Raw genomic sequence first — 24,204 nt, 5'->3', positions numbered from 1 at the left:
ATGTAATTACTAATTATCTTGAATTAATGGCAGCAATATAGAAAAACATGTCTATATTAATTTTGCAAAGAAATGAATGAACATCTCTTCTTAAGCTTAGTAGTAGAGTTTATACAGAAAACCTATAGGTATCTAAACTAACATTACAAGTTAAGTTTGTAAAGCTCTATTGAGAAGTCCCAGGAAATACTGAACTGGTTTTGAAATTTAATTTGCCTTTCAAAATCTACCACATAGGAGATAATATTCTTAATCCAAGTAACATAGGCTATTTTTTTTGGGTCGAGTGGTTAGTGTAAATTAAAAACATTTTTATTTAAATAGCTTTATTTAACTTGTAACAAAATGAACATCTTAACACATGGAACTGATTGTGTCATTTATTTCATCGCCTAATGACAATAACTTCCTCCACTGATCAGGTTGCAAGGAAATGCCTTTCTTGCCAGGTAACAGTTCTCCATTCTTCTCATAAAATTCTCTGATATCAACATATACTTTTCCTTTAAATTCTCTCACTTTAACTAATTTTTTGCCTTGAAGCACCCAAGTAGGTTCTTTGTCATCCGTCCGTGAACTGGTCTTCGCCTTCTTTTCTGGCGGAGGATTCCTCTGTAAAATAAATACAAAATAGTTACAATACACAATATAAAATTATCAAATAATGAGATATTATGTTAATTCTTATTTCTTATTTGAAAAAAAAAAAAGGAAATTTTCCACTATTCGAGAATGATACGCTAAGCCTAATAAGAAAACAAAATATTTCAACTGAAAACATCTGTTAATGTTATGTTTTAACTTTTAAGGTTACCGGCTAAGTACATGATGCACCTCAGATAAACTTAATATAACTCATAAGTCATAATAAACAGGTGAAGTAAAAATATATATAATTTTATCTGAAAATATGCCTATGAAACGTGGAAAGTATAATTAATTTCTTACATCTACTGGACCTTCATCACTATCGCTACTTGAACTATCGTCTTTTTGTTTCTTATTCTTTGGCATTGTATTACGGTAGTCGTGTAATAAAACTTTAAAAAGTTAATAAATTTCAACAAAAACAAACGACAAACGGTAACGAACGACTAAGAAAATGTAGGGTTTTTCGTTTTTCGATCCCGCGATGGTTTTGACTGGTTTTGACTTTTGACGTGGTGATAACTTTTGAGTTTTATTAATATTTAATATAATCTGTAGACTGTAACCCCGGATCCTCGGAGCAATTAACAAGCCTGGAGAAGTAACAATTAATTGAACGTTTCTTATATAGTGGCTCTCTTTTATTCAATACCCTAATTAATGCGATAGAAAGAGACAACACACTGTTATCTGCTTGGCATTCAAATCCACATGTAGCCACTTTTTGTTCTAAAAAGGTAGTGCTTGCCTTTACTTTATCGAATACTAAAATATCGATAAATAAAAAAATTAAGTTATAAAATTGCTTGAAGATAATTTAAGATTCGTTTAATTTTGAATTATGGATAGGTAATTCCAAATTTTAAGATTCGTTTAATTTGGAATTATTCATTTACGATGCGTATTGACTGCCTTGCATTGTATGGTAGTGGTATTTATAAAAAAATATTATGAAGTATTTCGGTTTAGGTTGTTTTTATGGTTTCGTAAAAAGGTACGTATTTTTTCCTGTTTTCATAGATTCATTCATAGAATTATACGTAACCCTTCGTGCGCGAATCTGACTTCCACCTGGTTGATCTTTTTACAAATCAATAGTCGTATCCATAGAAATCTAAATAACAAGACACATAGAAGTGCTGTAATGTCATAATTCGTATGAAAACCGCTGTCGCCAAAATCAACACATTCAAACCGAAAGCTAAACAGTACACACAAGTAAACTATGCCTTTTATTGGACAGCTTGATTTTAGTGAAAACTAACTTATCTATTAAATTAAGCTTTTGAATATGTATCCTAACGCACGAATTTACGGTTTATTTTAGAATAACATCCCTAAGTATATGAGACTTTTTGGTCCAATACGAACAAACGTGATAATAAGAATGGTCGACTGTGTCATTCATTGTTATTTCGATTACTATGGTGACACTCGTAATACTTGTAAATATTCTATAATTTTAAGGAAAAACGGCATTATTTCTAAAAAAAAATATTTTCCGATGAAATATTATTCCTTTATAGGTAAGTATAATTACAACTTGTGGAAGAATATCCGCAATGGGAATTGCTGAAACACACCATGTATACACTCATACGTCTCCAGAGCAACTGAACAGTGACGAATGCACTGGTGATGTGCAAATCACCTGAGTGGCGACAAGGTCACGCACGCTTACGACTTCTAGTGTCTTGTTATTTAGATTTCTATGGTCGTATCCTACTAATATTATAAAAGCAAAAATATATAAGAATGGACATATTTTGATACTCTTTCACGTAAAAACTACTGAATGAGTTTTTATGGAACTTCATAATTATATAGTTTAAACATCAGAATAACATATTATAGGCTACAATTTACCGCAGGAAAATAACTCATTCCCACAGGAAAAAATTGGTACAAGTTTAAAATAAATTGCTTCAAATAAAACAAATAAACATTTATTTTTTTTACAACCTTTTAATTTCGATACTTAATTACCAAATTACAATATTTATTATTTAAAATAGATGCCACCTTAAACTTGTGGCACAGCATCTCTGCAAAGCACTTTACTATTCTTCCCGTCTGATTCGAAATGATTTGAACAAGGCCGAGAATGTTTTGAAGGCTTCCAATTTTTCTTGTGCTATAGCTTTAACCCAAACATCTTTTAATTGTTCTCAAGCCAGAAACCTGCAAATAACAATAAAATCCATACTTAAATACCTTTTTTTTTCTCCTAACCTAAAGCAGTCATTATCAATGAAGTACTTCGTTCCTACTCAAGTATCGATAATTGCACAACACTATGGAAGTTATATTTTGCATTTTTTCTAAAAACTAAGCTGATTATGATTTCATTTCAATGATTACGGTTAGATAAAACATAGATGATTAAGAAAATAAGGTAAATTAACTTATTTATAATACAATTAACAAAAAAATTGATCAAAACACTAACCTGTGAAATGACAAATTTCTATCTTCGTCCGATTTCACATTACTACGGTTTTTACAGCCGTAAGCAACACAAGCCATGTTATCTTTAGTCAATTGTCTTTTCATAAAATAACAAATTAAACTAAAACACTCGTTTTTCACTTCAAAAAAGATAAGTAAAATAACCAAGCGATGATCACCAGACTGGTGATCAAAACAAATTGTAATGGTTACATGTCATTTCAAACTGTCGAACTGACATATATCTGTCCTCTTTTTTCGCATGACATTTTGCCATAAGCTAAAAAGGCCAAACTAGTGCGTTATTGTTCAATTAATTGTTACTTCTCCAGGCTTGTTAATTGCTCCGAGCCCGGATCTGTCATTTGTAAAGTGTCAATGCATTTGATCACAGATAACTTTAAACTAGTCAGAGGTTTTCATGTACTACTTATAAGGCTGGTTTACACGTATTTTGTTGAAAGTAGGTAACTAAATTTTAACTTAATTTTAAGTGACTTATATTTAAGTAGCTGTCTAAACGTATTTAGTAGTTAATTTCATTAGTTAACTGGTTCCTGGATATCCTATTTAATAATTTTTTCACTAGTTTAGTATTATCACAGATAATATAAATTTTCCACTTTTTAATACTTGTAGTATTATGTATATCTTATCTGTGCTAATAATAAATTGATTATAGTGCGTTACACGAAAGAGTTCCCCTGCCGTTATGTTGGCTTACCTGACTGTCAAAAACGAAAATATTTTTTTTTAATCAAAAATGACAGAGAAAATATTCTCCTTTCTAGGCAGCCGACTCCGTAAGATACGGGATAAGGGCGTATTCAGAAAGGAAGCTTGAAACTTATAAGCGCTTATCGGCGCTTGTCAGCGCTGGTAACCCGCGCAGGAAAATATATGAACATGACAAGCGCCGATAAGCGCTTATAAGTTTCAAGCTTTCTTTCTGAATACGCCCTAAGGCTAGGAAGAAAGGAGAATATTTTCTCTGTCATTTTTGATTAAAAAAAAATATTTTCGTTTTTGACAGTCAGGTATGCCAACATAACGGCAGGGGAACTCTTTCGTGAAAGGCACTCAAGAACGCACTCTACTTTGACATTTTATTTTTATGTTGCCATACTCAGTACTCTAATAATTCGAAGATTCGAAGTCACTATTTTTCTGAGCGCCGCGCTTGGTGAATAATATAGTGGATAAACATTACGATTGGATCTTTGGCAAATACCTTAAATATGACTATAATCTAGATAGCATTCGGGATTCGGCTGTGCTGCGCGCCTATGTTATTTGTTTTTCGGGCAATTTTTTCAAATTCATAATTGATTTCTGTGAAAATATACTGCAAAGTAAAATGAAAATCAACCACTGACGTTCTCTTGTAAGAGAATTTGAAGGTCTAAATGGCCCGTTTGGCTCTTTAAATGTGTTATTATTAAGGCACAAGGATTGAAGTGATGTTTAATCATGAAATTCTTTTATATTGTAGTTATTGTTACTGTTTTATACAAAAGCCAACCTGTAATATCGAAGGGCGAGTCGTTATCGTTGCTGAAATCTAATTTTTCATCGGAGCAAAAAGTATGGAATATTCAACTGGATATTTATTTTGCTAAAACATTAGCACCTCTAATAAAGAAGGCACCAGGTACGGATGTTCGGTTAAAATGTGAGGCTATTATGAATTTTACAAAAGTTGAGAAATTCACTAAAAATAAAGAAGGCATAGAAACATCACTGAAGGAATTACCACCAGATCACATCATTCAGAATTTAATGAAGAATGTGAAAGTATACTGGTTAAAAGATAACAGAGCTATAATTGAAAACATAAAGACAAAAATTTTAACTAAAGTTGATAAAACAATTGATACCATAGGCACTACTCTAAAAATAAAAAATCTAACCAGGGCTGATGAAGGCAATTACACATGTGTTATTAAGCAAAATTATGAGAAGAAATTGACTTCTAGATTAATTGTTGATAGTGTTAATGTAGAAAATAACGAATTATCTACATCTATATTGCCCAGTAGTGAAGATGGTAATGAATTTATAGTTGATATAAAAACAACACCGAATTTGGTGTCAGAAGGAATGATTGCTCAAGACAATGTTGCAAGTAAGAATTTAACAGTGGTTCAAGTATTGGAGCCTATATGCCAAGAATATGTAGGAAAAGTATGCAAGTCCCATCTCAGTGGTCAATTTGTTTACATACCATATAATACAACACAGGCAGCTTTAGAAGACAAATTACATAAAGCATTCCAAGTGACTAAATATTCAAATGAGATTAGTTCTCATTGTGAACAATATGCCCTTCCCAGTCTCTGTTACTCAACATTTCCTATATGTAGACATCCTTTTGTTACAAATGAGAAATTTTTCATTGAAGCAAAGAAGATATTTAAATTGCACCCTGACTCAGAAAAAGGTAATATTAATGATATTCCAAAAGTTGTATATGATAAATTGCCAAATGGATTACAGCCTCAATTAGCGAATAGTAATATGTCTGTAGATGTTTTCAACTTTAGATATAATTCAACAATACTGAGACGAGTATGTAAACAAGATTGTGAGATATTGGAGAATGAACTCTGTCAAACAGAATATGCTATTGCAAAGAGACATCCACATATTGGACAACAGTTGACTCTTGAAGAATGCCAAGATTTGCCAGAAGATGACCCTGGTTGCTTAGAAATTGGTATAGGCACTTTAATACTCTCCGATGATGAATGCTATTGGGAAGATGGTAGTGGTTACTTGGGGAGAGTGAATGTAGCTAACAATGGAATGCCCTGTGTAGCGTGGTCAAAGCAGATGCACATTAGGATGTCAGATTATCCAGAATTAGCTGGTCGGCATAGCTATTGCAGAAACCCTGGTGGAATGAAATCGCAACCATGGTGTGTTATTGACAATGATGGCAAAACTGAACAGCTATGTGACATACCTAAGTGTGCTCATAGAATCTGGATATACATTCTTGGTATATTCTTTTTCCTTATTGTAGTAATTGGTGGATTTATAGCATGCGTCCTGAGACGAAAGCGAAAAGGTAGTGCATCCACTATAAGGGATATAAATTTGCCAAATGCAGATAAAAATATATATGGTGATTCGAGACTTAATTCTCCTATAGAAATGAACGATTTATTGACAAATCAGAACAATGGCACTCAGCCTCATTTGACAAGAAATGTTAGAGGGAATGGTGTGCTCCGTGTACCTCAATACTCCTTATCACAGATCAAGTTTCATGAAGAATTGGGCGAAGGAGCATTTGGTAAAGTTTACAAAGGTGCACTTAAAAAGAATGGAGAAACGCAATATGTTGCTGTGAAGGCATTAAAGGAGAATGCATCGGCTAAAACAAAAGCTGACTTTAGACGAGAAATTGATTTAATTTCAGAGCTGACACACGAAAATATTGTTTGTATTGTAGGAGTAGCTTTACGAGAGGAGCCACTGTGTATGCTGTTTGAATTCATGGCTCGTGGAGACCTGCATGAATTTTTAATGGGCCGGGCACCGCCTTCTGGTAAAGGATTGCCTCCCATGCGCTTACTGAACATTGCAAATAACATCGCCTCTGGAATGCAGTATCTTGCCTCTCATCACTATGTTCATAGAGACTTGGCAGCAAGAAATTGTTTAGTTTCGGATGATTTTATTGTTAAAATATCCGATTTTGGTTTATCAAGGGACATCTACAGTTCTGATTATTACAGAGTGAGTAGAGTACCAATTATATCAGATTATTTATGAAAATTATTTATGAGAATAACGCTAAATTAACGTGATTTTTTTTTTCATAGGTGCAATCAAAAAGCTTACTTCCTGTGCGTTGGATGCCGCCAGAATCTATTCTGTATGGTAAATTTACTACAGAAAGTGATATATGGTCCTATGGTGTAGTGCTATGGGAGATCTACAGTTACGGACTACAACCATATTACGGGTTTGTTTTTATTCTTTATCTTATGTGACCAACATTGCAACTTAAATATCAATTAAGGAATTTTGTTCTTTCATATTTGTCATGTTTTTATGAAATAATTTTCGGCTTTTTGGCAGTTAATATCTTAAACCCTTCATTCACTTAAAAATAGTTTAGTAAGTAGCCGACTACTTACTAAACTTTTAGTGATAAAACGTTTTAATGAAAATAGCTAATGAATTATTATTATTGACGTGACAACGTCTTAAAATTCGATAGAGCCGGCTGCACGCACGAAAAAGCATGACTCATGCGGCGTTACCTCGCTCTGAGGCGTTCCATGTAAGGCTTGAAGTGCAAGCGAGAGCGCGGCACGAGCGACAAAGAAGCACAATCGGACGTTGTCACGTTCAACTATCGCATGTAAACCGACTACAGACAACCAATTTTTTGCACATAGGTTTAGCAACCAGGAGGTAATATCAATGGTGCGTGGGGGAGAACTGCTAGCGGCCCCCACCGGGTGTCCTCCACCCATGTACGCACTTATGCGTGAGTGCTGGAGACACACGCCGCAGAGACGACCCAACTTCGAGGAAATTGTCAATCGGTAAGTTTTTACACGCTTTATATTAGCTTCACCTGTATGTTTGTTTGTAACCGACTTCTTTGGGCGCGATTTTGACCCACTTTAAACGGCCAGATTTCGTTCAAACTTTCATTTCCTTTGCATCAATCAATTTCGTTTTTTTATAGATGTAAATATTTAACTTTTGAGTAAAGTATCTTAGCATCTAATTTTTTTGTTGGGTAAAAATTGGAAGTATTTTCTTGTGCCAAACATTTAGCAAAATCCTTCAAACAATTATACATAATATGGCTTATCTACAAATGTTTAATTGATTTATCCAATACGACACGGAAAGACGGTCATAGTACTCTTTTGTGTTTACAGTTATTATTTTTTTATTTTAAAATAATTAAGTAACTACACTTGCGGTTTCTGGGTCATATGGGTCAATGTTCAAAAATATTTAACAAGTTAAATTTGGTTGTTTTATTGATATAATGATAATTTGTCGATAATTATTAAATTGGTATTGTACTCAATAGTTTAATAAATCTGATAATTTTTTATATGTATAATTTATTTAAAACAAACCTTTTTGTATGAAAGTTGAATTAGAAATTCATGTAGTAAGTCTGTATTATTTTTAAGGAGAAAGTTAGTCATATAAGAGTAGTTTATAATAAGTAGATATTTGCATTTAGTCGTGAAATTTATAAAGTGTTTTCTCTCATGCTTATCAATTGTTTTCATAAAGTTTTTCTATGAGTAAAGATTGAACTAACAATCACATAAATTCCTTTATAAAATATACAGGGTGTCCCACTGTTGGTATACTAAGCCCAAAGGAGGTTATAGATTTGCATACGCTAAGTACGTAAAAAATACTTAAAAAATTCCAGACGCATTTTTTTTTTCAAGTAGATGAATTCTTAAAACTCTATGTGTACACCCATAACAAGCAACCCGCCCATCTTTGTCACCAGCACATGAGCTATCGTTTAATATTATGTTTTCATAGACAAAATGCTCACATTAGAGAAGCGGTATATGCCGGTTGCGCGAAGCTAGAGAAAAAAACATGGATTTTCAGGAAAAATTTAGCAAAAAATTTTAGACGTAATTTTGTTGTTTAAGTATTTTTTACGTGATCAGTGTATGCAAAACTACAAGTTTCTTCGCGCTTAGTATACCAATAGTGGGACACCCTGTATATAGATATAGAATAGAGACGTCGCATCAAATTACAGGCTAGCCACAATAGTGTCGTAGGGTCAACAAACTACCTATCAGAATCAATAACCTGGTTTTATACTTGATTATACTTATCATTTGATTGTAAATGCTTGTATTAATCATTAATTGTAAGTTATTTAATCTGTTAATTTAATACGCGAGTTTCGTATAACAATTTGTTATCTATGATCTATCTATATTCTATGTAGTATTCTATGTAGTATTCTGGGCAGCCTGGAAGAGATCGCTGATAAGCGATAAGGTTGCCTTATGTGCTGTGAATGTTTCCTTTTCTGTTAATATTATATGATTGTAAAATTTGTAATGGTACATAAAACTGTTAAATAAATAAATAAATAAATAAAATAAATAAATGTAGGTCCAATATCAGACATATCTAAGCTTTAGAAACATATCAAATAATTTTAGAGCTTAGATTATTAATTTATTGAAATGATATCTAAATACATGGGTTGATCCAAAAGTAATGATAATCAATATTAAACAAGGTCATTACAGTTAAAATTATTATGTATTCCTCTAGATAGTCTTCTAACTAGATAATATACATCGATATTTTTTTCTAAAACTTTAAAAAAAAAATTTTTTTACTTCATCCACAAAAACCCCTCTACTGCGGCCATCACTTCGCTGTCGTCTTAAAATTTCTTGCCTCGAAGGTGTTTCTTGTGCCGAGGAGAGAGATAGAAATAACTAGGAGCTAGATCTAACAAACAGGGTGGGTGTTCAAGCATTTGGAATGCCGATTTTTGTATGGCAGCCATTGCAACTGACGCTTTGTGATCTGGTGCGTTGTCTGGGTGAAACAGCATTCAAGCCCGCATTTTGCCATGTCTCTTTTCCTCACTAACCTACCACAATCTTTTAATTTGGTCTGTGTAGTAAGAGCCCAATATAGTGGCTACCTTCTTAAAATATCCCACCATAATTATTCCTTCAGCGTACCAAAAAACTACCGCTTTAATCTATCCCACTAATTTTCACTTTGAATTTCTTCATCGTCACTTTGGAAGCTCGCATCCAGGCCATTGATTGTTTCTTGGTTTCAGCATAAACATGGTGAACCCGGGTAACGTCCATGATCACAAATCGTGCCAAAAAATTATCCTGATCTCATAAAAAATTTGGAAATTCACCCTCTAAATGTCGAATCGTTGTTTCTTCTTTTCGTCGGGAAACATTCTGGCACCCACGGTTCACATTCAAATTAATGTAAATACTTGGAAACGTGGCCTGTTGATATGATTTTTTTGTGATAACTTAGTGAGTACATGAGCAAGCAAAAAATATTTATTTTATATTTTTATGTGCACAGGAAATACCCAATTATCATTACTTTTGGATCAACCTAGTATATGTAAAAATGATGTCATCTTATTTCGTTTACAGTATTCAAGATTGGATCCAAATGGGAGGTTGTCCAGAGACCGTACCACCAGATAATACCAGCGCGTGTGGTTTCAAACCGACGTCAAGCCGGGAGCTCCAAGAAAGGGTCCCACTTCTACCACCTCACTGTTCCTCCTCTAACGGTTCCCTAGCAACGGGCAGTTTAAAGAAATTCAGTACTGCGGGTAGTTCGAGAAATGACGACAACTTTTCCACTTGTAGCGAAGTACCTCCTCTCGCGCCGAAAACTAAAAAACACAGCTCCGGCTCTCTAATAGATACAGATAAAGTAGGCACTAAGGAAACTATCGTCCGAATACCCAACACTCATTTTGGGAATGAAATTTAGTTGAACGCTAGATAGTTGGAATGGTAGATGGAGATTTGTGGTATTCCATTTATGTATGTTGATTGCTATCGTCACTATTGCGTTTGCGTCCATAAATTTGATACCGAAATATTAAACATCCGTCAGAAATAAATTATTAAATTTAATACAAATTGTGTAGAATACGCAAATGCGATAGTAACGTTATTAAATGTTAAAATTTACTCTCGGCCGAAATTTGTGACTTAGATGTAAGTAAATTATCATTGCTATTGCTAATAGGTACACGCTAGTTTAAGATTAGGAAACCGCCTTATTTATTTTTTCATTAGTAACTTTATTTTAGTAGATTATTATTTATTTTGTTTTTCGTAAAAACAATTTCCAAGCGCTTTGTGAAGGACCAAATGTTGGTTAATTTATATTGAAATAGATGTACTTAGCGATGAATTAGAAAATACTCAAAATTTTCACAGAAGGATAGTGCAATTTATAAAGTTTTATACGGTTTAAATTTACAATAGAGAATAGACGAGAAAATATGACAGAGTAAAGTCTTCCTTAGTTTCTGACATCTTTTTTAAATAAAAATTATGGAGTGCAGAGGAAAGGAGATCAACATTTTGAGTTGTTGTCGTTGCGGTGCCAAAGCAATAAGACATGCATTATTAAAAATATTGCAAATCTGTTAAAATTTTTAGTTACGTATTAATTAATTTTGGAATACGTAAATATGTAAAAGGTAAGTATACTTTTCCAGCTGGTTACTCTAAATGCCCAGTCCGATGTCGGAATCTTAGACCTCATTCACACGAGAGCTTTTTTAACGTCCGTTAAAAAAGCGTCCAAATAGAACAAATGCATTCCCAAGTATATGTTCACACGTCAGCGCTTTTAAAGCGCGACGCTTTTTTATCGCGCAGTGTTCTATTTTCAACGCTCGGCGTTGGGCGTTAAATAAAATAGACCATAGGAAACTTCTTACTATTATTCAGACGAGCGCTAAAAAAGCGCCGGCGCTGCGTTCAGTATGCCGCACGCTCGCTCAGCGGTATCACGTGTTTGTTGTGCTTATAATCATCAGAAAATCGATACGATGTCGTGGATTGTTGATCCCGAACTATTAATTATAGATGTGGAGTCTCGTCCGTTCCTGTATTCAAAATCGTTATATAGACATTTGAAAATAATTAAAAAAATTCCGGGGTATTGCCTTAACTCTTCGTACAATGTCACAAACTGCCCTTTTAAGTATCTCTGTTCATTCAGAGGATACATCCTCTGAATGAACAGAGTATGCCATTTGTTTTCTTTTTCGTCTTTTAATAACACAAATCGCTAGTGCTATTAATTTAGCAGAATGCCATTTGTTTTCTTTTTCGTCTTTTAATAACACAAATCGCTAGTGCTATTAATTTAGCAGAAACCATTTCCACGTTTTACTGAAGCCAGAGACGAGACATGAGTGATTTTAAAGCGTTAGTATGAACAACCACAGAGAGAACGTTTAAAAAGCGCCAACGCCGGGTTTTAACTTTTAACGCAACGCTTTTTTAACTCTCGTGTGAATGAGGTCTTAGTGATTTGGGGATTCTTTAATTTTTGTTACAATACAACAAACATTCTTATCTCTACACTCCATAATATAGACATTCTGCTTTGTCTATTTAAGTTTTTTTGTCGATATTATCTAATATCGAATAATAATAATATCTAATATCAAAAATATAACGAATCTTCGTTATATTTTTGTATACATAGCCTGAATCTATGCTTACACTATTGTTTGACTGTTTAAGATACTGTTTACATTTTCGTAATGTAGAAAATTATTATTTGATTTTTATTATGGGTTTCTGAATATACTGGAATTGACAAAGGTGCAAATTTACAGATGAGGCAACTACTTAAATTACTAATACATATGATTATTAGGTACTATTTGTATAATTTTTTGTTTACCGAATTATTATTTTAAAATAAACAAATAATCAGGAATTTAACACAGGATTAAATATTATGTAAGAATAAATCACTCAATGTACTTATGATTTATCCAATTAGGAAAATGTATTCCTAAAAATGTCCTATTTTTAGTATTATTATTTAGAAATGCGATAGAAGAAAGACAAAAGACATGGCACTGAAGTCTGAACTTATTACATACTAGTTAGAGTTTATTTCTTTTTTTAAGGTATTCTATTCTTCTCCTGATTATTACTAATTTAGCGTCCTAATGTAGGAATTGATGCGATTACATTTATCGTGAACGCTCGATTTCTAATTAAAGTAAGTAACATATTTATTGTTTTAGTTATAATGTTGTTAATACTTAATTCATGTGGAGATAGTTGCAGTTATTCATCCAGCCTTAGTTATAAGCTCAACAACGAAGATATTTTTGAATGACGATCCATTATACTAAAATTTTGTGAAATTGAACACTGCCAAAAGTTTTTAAGTTTATCTATTCTTGCATATCACCATACAGGTATTATAGTATGGGGGAGTCAGACCTTATTTATTAATCAGGTAGATGCGGGCGAATTTTGGACCTATACCTATCTTATGTCTTTAATCGCACATAAAAAAGGAGTAGCACAATCAAATCATTAGTATTGTCGATACAGGTAGTGTTCTTGGCAAAAAAGTAGCGTGGTGGGGGAAGTATGCGTATCAAGTTTTAGTACGTATTTATATGCGCAAAATTCCCCCACTACGTTAAAAAGTGGCCAAGTTACGTGCCGACAACTTTACATTTCTAAATTTTACAGGAAGCCATGTCTCCCCTACTCCATAATATAATACCTAAAAGTATATCACGCTCAAAATTGTTAAGTCGAGGATACTTGCCTTTTTAATATTTTTAATGCACAAGTTGATAGCGTTTTTTATACTTCTGTGAGTGTTGCCATTGATTGAAAATTGAAATTTATTCGCAAACAGAATTTGTTGTAGATCAGATATTTTTAAGATCTAATTTGGAGCAGCCTAGACACGTGTGTAAAGTTTTTGTACACCTTTAATATTTATATCTTAATCTATTTTAGCATTTATATGATGTTGCTGTTTATACTTACTTATCTACTTAAAAGCTATCAAAATCAGATACATTTCCGAGAAAACCAACAAATATTCAGAAAAAATGTGACTTTTTTGGATATTTTCGGATTGAAAACATGTATATTATCAATTGTTTACGGTAACATTTACATATCTAGTAGCACTTGTGCTTTTTCATTCAAATTATCACAGCTCATTCAATCATAATCAGTTAGTTTCATAACACAAACTCATCCATGTAAATAACTTTCAAATACCTTTATTGTGATGAAATTAAACGGACAGTCGTGTGTTTTGTCGCGAGTTATAAATAAAACGGTTCACATTTACCGACAACTTTGTTACCTTACATTATTATTCCCTATACCTATATTTGTTATTCAGTGTACGTTTGCGAAATTTTGTACTGTAGATGTTGATACCATTTTTACTTTCTTATATTTTTATCGCTTAAGTAAAACCACGGTACACGTTCTGTACTTGCCAAAGACTTTTTTGTATGTGATACATTTACTTTTTTTACCTAGATGTAAAACCGTATTTCTATGGCGAATAATTTATAAAAATAAATGATTTGAAAACGATGTTTGTTTATATTATTTATTCAACCATTTAACTATTATTAACAAAAATTTTTATGAAATTCTTCCAGATTCACGTCTTCCTTTATCTTCTTTTTTATTAAGTCTTCTCCATGTATCCGCATGTGCACTTTTAAGTTATTGTTTCCTGTAAATGCTTTCTTGCAAACGTGACACACGTATGGTTTAATACCTGAAATTCAGAATTTATTTTAAGAATAAGTAAAAAGCAGCTATTAATATTACAAACAGACTTTCCAATTCTATTAATATAGATATGTACAAACCTGTATGTATCCTACGATGTTTAATGAGCACCGCACCGCTATAGAAGGCCTTCGAACAAAACTCACATTGTTTTCTAGGAGTACCCGCATGTTTATCGAGATGCTCTCTTAAAGAAGTTTTACTTTTGTACGCAGCGGGACACTTGTTGCATTTAAATTTCGCCACCGTAGAATGAGTTGCCATATGATTGGTTAACTGTTGAAAAACAATAAAAATTTACTACCTGCGGCTACATACATAGTTATTGCATTTTATTTCTACCTATTATAAGGTCGACTTTGGCTCGGTTGGATAAACCTTATATTCACATTAAACATTTGTTGAACAAGGTAATATAGTCGAAAATTTCGCTGAAAATTTTTGAATGTTACCAATCCTCATTTCATGCGAGAACTTTTTAACATGCTAGATGCTGCAAGCAACAATTTATTTTAACTTTTCTTAATATAACTGTTACCACAGTCCACAAATAATATCTATTCCTGCTAATATTATAAAGCTGAAAAGTTTGTTTGTTTGTTTGAATGCGCTAATTTCAGGAACTACTGGTCCGATTTGTAAAAATTATTTCGGTGTAGATAGCCCAATTATCGAGGAAGGTTATAAGCTATATATCATCACGCTAAGACCAACAGGAGCGGAGCAATGCGGGTAAAACCGCGGGGCACAGCTAGTAATACTATAACCGTTACCAAATAGCACTGCGATAGTGAGCGAATATTCTGTCAGTATCTTTCTTACGAAATAATTCTGCAAGTTTTCGTGGTTCGACAACTACTGTCGAACCACAACAACTACTGTTCGTTGCATATTTCATGATACCTATCGGTGTAGAAATTAGAAATAACTGTTTAATGCGAGAGTTGGCTTTACTGTAGATTATAAACACACTGCACAGATAATATAATCTCTATCTATAAGTATAGTCAAGATACTCACGCATTTTTGCTTCTTTCCACACACAGGACAGACTTGTAGCAGTCGCCCTCGGCATTTATGGGAGTCCAAAGATTTCTGATTCTTATACCATTTGGAGCATACATTACAGAACACTCTTTCAGCCGTATGTTTACGTAAAATATGACTCTGCAATTTTAATAAAATAAACACATATTTATAAATTATTGTATTATATTTTTATAACAATACTTTGTACCAAAATAAAAACCAAGCACTTGATATGAATACATAATTTGATTACCTGAAGACTTGCCAATGTAGTGGTAGCAAAATCGCATTGTTTACATCGAGCGAATTTTTCGTTGTTGTGCGTTTTCAAGTGAATTTCTATAATTCTCCTGTGAGAAAATCTGTCACAAGAAAAATAATATAAAAATAGTTTGCCACTATACTATAGGTAGCTAATTTTATAATAGAATTTTAACTTTTAAATGAATCCATCTTTGCCAAAAGAATCATTTGCCAACCTCGCGAGCAGTGGTTTTTCATAGTCAAGCTTTTCTAGGGACTTGATCAGAAGTACCATGCTCTTTTAAATGAACTATAGCATTGAATATCTTTTTATCGAACACTCTAAATGATTTGCAATTTTCCTGTAACTCCAGTTTTTGTCAAAATGTAAACTTAAAATCATTTCTCTTGTTGATGGGTCAGTCGGTCAGTCTTACTTTTACCTATTTATACTGCAAAGCAAATTAATTTTCAGAAACTATTAGTGTTAAAAAAACGGTGCAAATATTTGTAGAGGAAAAAAATATTGGGGGCATTTCAACAGGTTTTGACTTTGGAACACTCGAACCATGCTGTTTCTAATTTGTTGCCCAGACTGAAAATACTCGGAAATCAGACTTCACTTAAAGTTGTTTAATTTTATTAATTTAAGCTAACGGTTGATTAAAATTAAGCAATTTCTTATAAAACTAGATAAACGGGTGTTCTATTACATTTGAAATAATACTTAATCTCGAATACGTTAATACACAAATCCATACTAATATTATAAATGCGAAAGTAACTCTGTCTGTCTGTTACTCAATCACGCCATAACTACTGAACCAATTTGCAAGAAATTTGGTACCTATAGAGATATTTTGATACCCGAGAAAGGACATAGGCTACTTTTTACCCCGGGAAATAGGATAGGTTTTATCCCGGAAATCCCACGGGAACGGGAACGGGTTTTTCTTTGACTGCGCGGGCGCAGTTGCGGGTGGAAAGCTAGTGTTAAATAAATTTGATGACTTCTTCATCGTGTTACGTGTTCCTAATTAAACGTCCACCACACTAAGTATATATATCTATATTAAAGAGATAGATCACTAGATGTTAAAATGAATCTTTTCTAATTTTATAATAATGTAACTAATTAAAAAAAGTAATTCATTACATTTTTTGGCAGTAATCACAGATAAACTTTTTATTTGAGTGTGATCGTGAATGATGTTTACTTAGTTTTCTGGGATCTCCAAATTTTTTGAAGCATATATTGCACTCCAATTGTACATTCTGTAAAAGAAAGTTTAAGTCATATGTATTTAGTATCGTTAGAGAGAGATTTTAGACGTCCGTTTCTATCACCGGATAACGGTCCGCCAATAAACGGCTATCATTGAAAAAATACAGTCCGTTGTCCGTTGAAATGAACGGACGCTACAAGTACTCTAAAAATAAAGTATGTATTACCATTAATATTTAAATAAGTAATACTTTCTGTTAGACCATGTGAAAGCAATATGAGTATTAATAAGTGATGCATTCATAATGGGGCTATTTATAATATACTCACTATAATTTAAAATAGGTAATAGTCGTAATAGACTAGAGTAGATAATTTTTGAAACAAAAAAAAATCGCAGTCGGATGAAACCCATTAGAAAAGGAGGGGAATATGATAAAAATGTAAGGAAAAATAAATTACGGTCAATCCGATTTCGGGAAGTGGGAGGGGGGAGCTTTTAAGAGAAAAAAATGGTCTCTCTCGATTTTCGACAAAACTACAAGTCCTACGGAAAAAAGTTCAATGGCAAAGTTGTAGGTAATAAAAGGATCTACAACTTTTGTATAAACAATTTTTTCACATTACCTCAAAATTTAGGTGAAAAATTCAAAAAACCAAGTTTTTGGTTTTTTATTTTTATCTACTTCAAAATTTATTGTTTTTCTACGAAATGTAGTGAAAACTTACTTTATTATATCCCAAATACACTGTAATTTATTTGATTGAAAATATTTATTTTTTCGCCTTATTTTGAATTAATACCAAAAAAACAACCTAATTTTCAATCGAAAAGTCACCCGTCAAAATATCAGCTTTTTTCAAAAACTTGGGGTGTCTTTTATTCATTGAAATATTTACTTTCATATGGTGTGAAAAAAAAATAAACACCACCATAGTAAATGTTCTCAGGAAATGCATACAAACAGTGTGAAAATTAGCTTTTACTAAATCAGGCACACTTCTCGAACTACCTGAAATGTTTTTATCGACATCATTTTGCTTTTAAATATGCTGTAAAATATTAAACTTAGAACAGATAATTATTTTTCTTTTGAAATATTACCGAAAAGCCGATACAAGAGAAGATATAGAGTTCGAGAAGTGTGCCTGATTTAGTAAAAGCTCATTATCACACTGTTTGTATGCATTTCCTGAGAACATTTACTATGGTGGTGTTTATTTTTTTTTACACCATATGAAAGTAGAGATTTCAATGAATAAAAGGCACCCCCAGTTTTAAAAAAAAGCTGATATTTTGACGGGTGACTTTTCGATTGAAAATTAGGTTGTTTTTTTGGTATTAATTCAAAATAAGGCGAAAAAATAAATATTTTTAATCAAATAATTTACAGTGTATTTGGGACATAATAAAGTAAGTTTTCACCAAATTTCGTAGAAAAACAATAAATTTTGAAGTAGATAAAAATAAAAGACCAAAAACTTGGTTTTTTGAATTTTTCACCTAAATTTTGAGGTTATGTGAAAAAATTGTGAATACAAAAGTTGTAGAACTTTTAATTACTTACAACTTTGCTATTGAACTTTGTTCTGTAGGTCTTGTAGTTTTGTCGGAAATCGAGAGAAACCATTTTTTTCTCTTAAAAGCTCCCCCCTCCCACTTCCCGAACTCGGATTGACCGTAATTTATTTTTCCTTTTATTTTCATCATATTCCCCTCCTTTTCTAATGGGTTTCATCCGACTGCGATTTTTTTTATCTTTTCATTATTTTTAAAGGCTTCTACCCCAGTCTATAAATATAATCCTTCTTTAAATTATATTAAAAAATAAGTTTTAATAGAACTTACCTCATCACCCGAATGAAACTTTCTATAGTGATATTCTAAAGACGCAATACTTTTCTTCTTTTCCTTACAAATAAAACAACATTTTCCATCTTCTTCATGCACTGCCCTATGTGTCAATGTTTGCCACCAATCTTTAAAGTTTAGAAAGCATAGAGAACATCTGTTATATTTTTTATGATACAATACATGCTCCTCACACTTGTCTTTACTTTCTAATATTTTTGAACATAAACCTGAAATTATACATGTTATTTTGTATTGTGACTAAAATTTAAAGAATTGAGTGCCTTATGTATGTATTACCCTAATTATTATAAACAGTACAATTACTATCTCTACTACCCTTATTAAAAACAAAAAAAGACGGGTTGCACTCCGGGAGTGCCGGCAGAAGTGAAAACTTGATTATTAACGTTGAGTTCTCTCCATCGCTTACGCTTACGCTATCGCTTACGCTTTTTCGATCAGGTCACGTGTCCTGACGCAAGTTTAAGATTTTATACCCATTACAGAAAAAGTGCTCAACGCCGCTAAAGAAGTTTTCACTTAAATAATTACTTAGGACATTTTCATTTTTCATTATATTGATTCAAATCTGTAATGATAATATTCAATTTATGGATACATTTAGGCTGCCTGTCCACCACAAAATCTTGTGCAGTCCTATTGGTTAATATTTCTCCGTTTCTCCGCTCCGCTGCCTCGCTCCACTCCGGTGGACAGGTAGCCTTAAATTTAGTTGATATCCAAATCCATGGATGGAGGGTCAATAAAAGTAATAAATGCCTCACATAATTTATCGATGTTCCCTATATCAATTTAAATTAAGTAGGTAATAAAAAAATATATGTACATATTTTTTTTTTTATAATTACCACAACCAAACTGCAATTTTTTTTCTTCCTTTTTATTTTCCTTTTTACCGTAGTAATGTTTTTTCTTCCTTGTTTCTCTTTCACAGTTATCTGTGGACACAAAAGTAGTTTTATTGATTTTTATGTCACAAATAATATATCTTATATATAAAATTCTCGTGTCACAATGTTAGTCTGCATACTCCTCCGAAACGGGTGGACCGATTCTCATGAAATTTTCTGTGCATATCGGGTAAGTCTGAGAATCGGCCAACATCTATTTTTCATATGTACCACGGGCGAAGCCGGGGCGGACCGCTAGTATATATATATATACTTATGCCTTAATTTTTTTGTGTATGTTCATCTTAAATTCCGTCAAAAGTGAATTGATTCACAAAATCATTTTTAGACCGGGAGATACTGACACAAAATTTCGAGTCATTTGTAACAGGATGGCGGTTCTACAGGGTTCTTAGTACGCAATGACAAAAAGAAAAATAATGGTGTGAACGCTGGTACCGGCGGCTTAGTCGCGTGGGCGTTAGTCGAACTCGTCGGAAAATAGCGAAAGTCAAACGATTTGTAACAGTATGGCACTTATTTTTCCTGTAAATTTGAGGATCGACGAATATAAATACAAAATTTCAAAAGATCTAGGTGTTGGAAATCTTCACTTATATAAATTAATAATAAATTTATTTTTCAAGTATGACAGCACTTTTTCCCCCTACTAGAAGTATGGCAAATATAATAATGGTCACATTTTATCAAATACTCTCCAAAAAGCCAAATGCAATACTGGTACAAAAAGATAGGCGAAATAAAAAAATTTTGCAGATTTTCGGCGGTATGGCGACCATTTGGAATCGTCCGAAAAGTATGGCATGGCGATTTTCGTAAATGGCTGCACGACGATGGTTACCTGTGCAAAAGTTAGCTTGGTACAAATGGTTGAATAATTGTTTTTTTTAAATCAACACATTCGCGTCGGTATGGCGGGCTGTAAGTCATACCGGAAAAGTATGGCATGACACTACCGCCTACTTCTTTTTTATGGGCTATCGGCAATGATATTATATATAGAAACAAGAGGTAGATACGTCATCAACGCACCAAAACTGATTCCGTGAATTGGTCCTATTTGGGACCAATGCAATCAGTCAGATTGTCACCGGTCCCAGTGAGCGCATGTAACGATAGGTACATTAAAGTTGTCGAAAATGCCTTCCTGTGTGTTCAGACAGTGCACGTATTCGTGCAAAAAAATAAAGAAAGATAAAGAAATATCATATCACAGGAAAATATATTCAATTATTACAGTTTAAGATTAAAAATAACAATTTACAATTCTTTATGAATGTCACTTGCTTGACACTTCTATTGAAATAATGAAAGGGATAAAACATTGCTTCAATCACTAGTGTGACAAAGCTAGCGTACACTGTGTTCAAAGATTATCATGTAGATACGATTATTTAAAATAGAACGGTTATTTTATTAATTTCGATTTGGGTAAATACTTGATTATTTTTATATTTAAATCCACACAGTGCATGTAATCTATACTAATATTATAAAGCTGAAGAGTTTGTTTGTTTGTTTGTTTGAACGCACTAATCTCGGGAACTACTGGTCCGATTTGAAAAATTCTTTCGGTGTTAGATAGCCCATTTATCGAGGAAGGTTATAGGCTATATTTCATCACGCTACGGGCAACAGGAGTGGAGCCACGGGGGTGAAACCGCGCGGAGCAGCTAGTTAACAAATATATCTATTTATTATATTGTACAATGAAATCGTGATGGCAAAAATGTTTGTTTGCAAAAATGATGTTGAATACATTAAAGAAAAGATTATCGCTACTGACGAAAAATGCTATTTGCTTTTCTTTATATAGGTATTGAACATAAATTTTATTTGTGTTTTAGATAAAAAAGGCTTATACTTCATCCTTTCTTTTATTTCATCTTTTTTTTTCATCTAGGCTATCTATTATTATATCCTACAAGTTGGAGCGATGACCTTGTACGGGTTTCGGGAACTGCCTTGAAACGAATAGCGTAAGATCGGTCCTTATGGAATTCTATAAGGAGGACTATAAGTGGGTATTTATCGGGTGAAATGATGATGACCGAAAACGAACACCACAGCTAGTAATAAATACTTAATACAATTATATCTCCAAAAAAGTTTTTTCATTTTAATACAACATCATAACTAATAATAATTAAATAGTAAATGAAATTGTCACATTTGTTTACTTGTGCAGGAACTGTAACATCTATAATATTGAACCTTCTGTGTCGTTAGTCTATGCCAATTACCATGGCAACTATTTGTTTATTTATATTTAATTGGTGAATACTTATGACTTTTGCTTACACCTGCGCGGAAGTGACAAACTATCTTTGTCTTTTTTGTTTATATCATTTTATTAGAGCCATCTCTCTTATACAATCTGTCAATGTAATAAATTAAGTAAAATTAAACTTGTATTTGTGTGTGCCTGACACTGTATATGAAGCATTTTTTTTGGATATATTGTGAGTATATAACGTATCTATATATAAAATATCATTGGCTATCGGTAAATTCTAAAATTTTTGTGTTACAAATCGTTTGACTTTCGCTATTTTTCCGACGAGTTCGACTAACGCCCACGCGACTAACCCACCGGTACCAGCGTTCACACCATCATTTTTCTTTTTGTCATTGCGTACTAAGACCCCTGTAGAACCGCCATCCTGTTACAAATGACTCGAAATTTTGTGTCAGTATCTCCCGGTCTATTTGTTTCAAGTTTGAAAGGTTATGCTTCTATTTTTGGATTCTCGGCCTATTTTCATCTAGCCTACTGACAGAATTTCAAGGAAATTGTGGAAAATCTAACTAATGATTTTGAAATACACTTAATAATTAATTCTGAAAGTCTGTTTTAAGATACATTATTGTTTGTAGTAGAAATTTTATAAAAACTTGCTTGGGTTTGAAATGGGTAAAATTAATTATACATACAAATTTTCATAAATACAATGTAAAGAAAAGAAAACTTACTATTTTTCACTTCAACATTAATTTCCTCACTTTTTGGACATACTTTTTTTCTTCTGTTTGTTTTTGTTTCTTCATCTAGAATAAAATTATAATAGTGGGGCTGATTCATTTTAGTGCAATTACAAGGTGCATATATTCTACTTTATTATTATAATAGTAATTAATATTTAAAAAAAAATTTCATAACTGAAAACTTACTAGTTACTTATTACTACTAAAGATTAAAATAAACATACCAGTCTCATGTTCATTTTTTATAATCTCAATAGTAACTACACTTTCGTCTTCATCCTCTAAATATTCTCCCTCACAATATAAATTGTTGTCATCATTAAATATTTCCTTCTCAGTTTTGATATTGTTAACATATTTGTTTTCTGATTTCACCTACAACAAAAAAAAATATTAATAAATATGTTTAATTTTATTGTACAGTATTGTTATCATTTATCTTAGATAATTAAGTTTATTAATTTTATTTGCTCATTTTTTAACTCACCTCTATTTCGCATGGTATTTCACTCTTTAGTGCAGCATCCGCAGAAATACATCTTTCCCGAAATTGACCAAAACTGTATATATTATTATAGCATATACTGCAAAAATGTTGCGGGAGACCATCATCTTCTCTTACCTAAAACCAAAATGAATAAACACGGATTATCACATAATTCATGTGAGTTAAGTTTTCAGTGATATATTATTTCGATTTTATTACAAACTTACACCTAAATTTGTTAAAATATTAAAAGTTAATATACTGATTTCGTCAAATAATACAACATTTTCACTTTTCACAAGACATGCTCTACATTTGGCCATTCTACTCCAATATTATTTAATATTATAAATATAAATAAATGCCAAATGGCAGGGTTTTAAAGAGCATTAGGTTCAGAAATTTAATAAAACAACTGTAATTAAATTAAATGTAAAGTCACAACTCAGTACTCACAACAAATACAAACAAATATTGAAAATTGACAGCAGACAGGTCATGACTCATGACATGATCGTAGGTCATGATTGACAATTGACATACTGTCATTGCAAATTGCAAAATCAGCTGACGTGTTTATGGTGTGTTCATGCTTGTTCTACAGACTACACGGATCTTTCGGCACTTGGCGAAATTTAGAACTAATATAATAATTCAATGACAGTGGTTTTTCGTTGCTTTTTTCGAAGATAATCATTTAATACACCTTTTTAAATAATTTTACTTAATCCATTCCTCAATCTCTCTACACACATTAATAATTACGCTGCGATATCGTAACTATAGTGTTCACGCCAAGAAGCTTTTATCTAATACACTGGAGATTGCATTATGACAATTAACTTGTAACATGAAAATATGACCTTGAATGATACCTGTATGTTTTTTTATCCCTTTCACAACTAACTAACTACCACACACCAACTTGCCAAATGAGGTGTGAAAGGGATAAAAAAACATACAGGCTTCACTCAACGTCATATTTTCTTGTTACAAGTTAATGGTCA

At 32.5% G+C, this 24,204-nt stretch overlaps 3 protein-coding genes across 7 annotated transcripts; 1 reads left to right on the top strand and 2 right to left on the bottom strand.

Annotated features, from left to right (window-relative positions):
* Window positions 1-309: 309 nt before the first annotated feature.
* Window positions 310-1,069, bottom strand: Ssb-c31a (single stranded-binding protein c31A). Its single transcript, XM_090120420.1, has 2 exons — window positions 949-1,069; window positions 310-612 (listed from the first exon to the last, which is right to left on the bottom strand). Exons 1-2 carry the CDS (start codon window positions 1,012-1,014, stop codon window positions 355-357), a joined length of 324 nt encoding a protein of 107 aa, XP_089976546.1. The 5' UTR covers window positions 1,015-1,069; the 3' UTR covers window positions 310-354.
* A 3,209-nt stretch (window positions 1,070-4,278) lies between these two features.
* On the top strand, window positions 4,279-11,384 carry Ror (Tyrosine-protein kinase transmembrane receptor Ror). The gene is made up of 4 exons (XM_090120384.1): window positions 4,279-6,840; window positions 6,927-7,069; window positions 7,509-7,658; window positions 10,263-11,384. The coding sequence occupies exons 1-4, from the start codon at window positions 4,567-4,569 to the stop codon at window positions 10,609-10,611; spliced, it is 2,916 nt and encodes a 971-aa protein (XP_089976510.1). The 5' UTR covers window positions 4,279-4,566; the 3' UTR covers window positions 10,612-11,384.
* Window positions 11,385-14,223: 2,839 nt separating this feature from the next.
* On the bottom strand, window positions 14,224-23,723 carry LOC149908840 (uncharacterized). Of its 5 annotated transcripts, none has more exons than XM_090120392.1 (11): window positions 23,654-23,723; window positions 23,198-23,332; window positions 22,935-23,085; window positions 22,699-22,773; window positions 19,663-19,752; window positions 18,788-19,020; window positions 16,870-16,988; window positions 15,724-15,832; window positions 15,462-15,608; window positions 14,522-14,717; window positions 14,224-14,427 (listed from the first exon to the last, which is right to left on the bottom strand). In XM_090120392.1, the coding sequence occupies exons 1-11, from the start codon at window positions 23,720-23,722 to the stop codon at window positions 14,276-14,278; spliced, it is 1,476 nt and encodes a 491-aa protein (XP_089976518.1). In that variant the 5' UTR covers window position 23,723; the 3' UTR covers window positions 14,224-14,275. The 5 variants fall into 5 exon arrangements, with proteins under 5 accessions (XP_089976518.1, XP_089976517.1, XP_089976520.1 ...); XM_090120391.1 differs by lacking the exon at window positions 23,654-23,723 and adding an exon at window positions 23,425-23,639; XM_090120394.1 differs by lacking the exon at window positions 23,654-23,723 and adding an exon at window positions 23,425-23,639 and having other exon boundaries at window positions 18,788-18,918.
* Window positions 23,724-24,204: the final 481 nt, after the last annotated feature.

Source organism: Colias eurytheme, chromosome 4 (genome assembly GCF_061535395.1).
Source record: "Colias eurytheme isolate Ceu_HAF_F1 chromosome 4, ilColEury1 Martin Lab GWU primary, whole genome shotgun sequence".
Taxonomy (NCBI): Eukaryota; Metazoa; Arthropoda; class Insecta; order Lepidoptera; family Pieridae; genus Colias; species Colias eurytheme.
This window is presented reverse-complemented; position numbering and strand designations above follow the sequence as displayed.

Excerpts from the sequence above, each read along its gene's own strand:
- Ssb-c31a (XM_090120420.1), bottom strand. The coding sequence starts at position 1,014 with ATGCCAAAGAATAAGAAACAAAAAGACGATAGTTCAAGTAGCGATAGT. Across the intron at positions 613-948 it reads GTGATGAAGGTCCAGTAGAT|AGGAATCCTCCGCCAGAAAA; the intron begins GTAAGAAATTAA and ends TTTATTTTACAG.
- Ror (XM_090120384.1), top strand. The coding sequence starts at position 4,567 with ATGAAATTCTTTTATATTGTAGTTATTGTTACTGTTTTATACAAAAGC. Across the intron at positions 6,841-6,926 it reads ACAGTTCTGATTATTACAGA|GTGCAATCAAAAAGCTTACT; the intron begins GTGAGTAGAGTA and ends TTTTTTTCATAG. Across the intron at positions 7,659-10,262 it reads TTCGAGGAAATTGTCAATCG|TATTCAAGATTGGATCCAAA; the intron begins GTAAGTTTTTAC and ends TTTCGTTTACAG.
- LOC149908840 (XM_090120391.1), bottom strand. The coding sequence starts at position 23,520 with ATGGCCAAATGTAGAGCATGTCTTGTGAAAAGTGAAAATGTTGTATTA. Across the intron at positions 23,333-23,424 it reads ATATTTTAACAAATTTAGGT|GTAAGAGAAGATGATGGTCT; the intron begins GTAAGTTTGTAA and ends TTTTGGTTTTAG. Across the intron at positions 15,609-15,723 it reads CTACATTGGCAAGTCTTCAG|AGTCATATTTTACGTAAACA; the intron begins GTAATCAAATTA and ends TTAAAATTGCAG.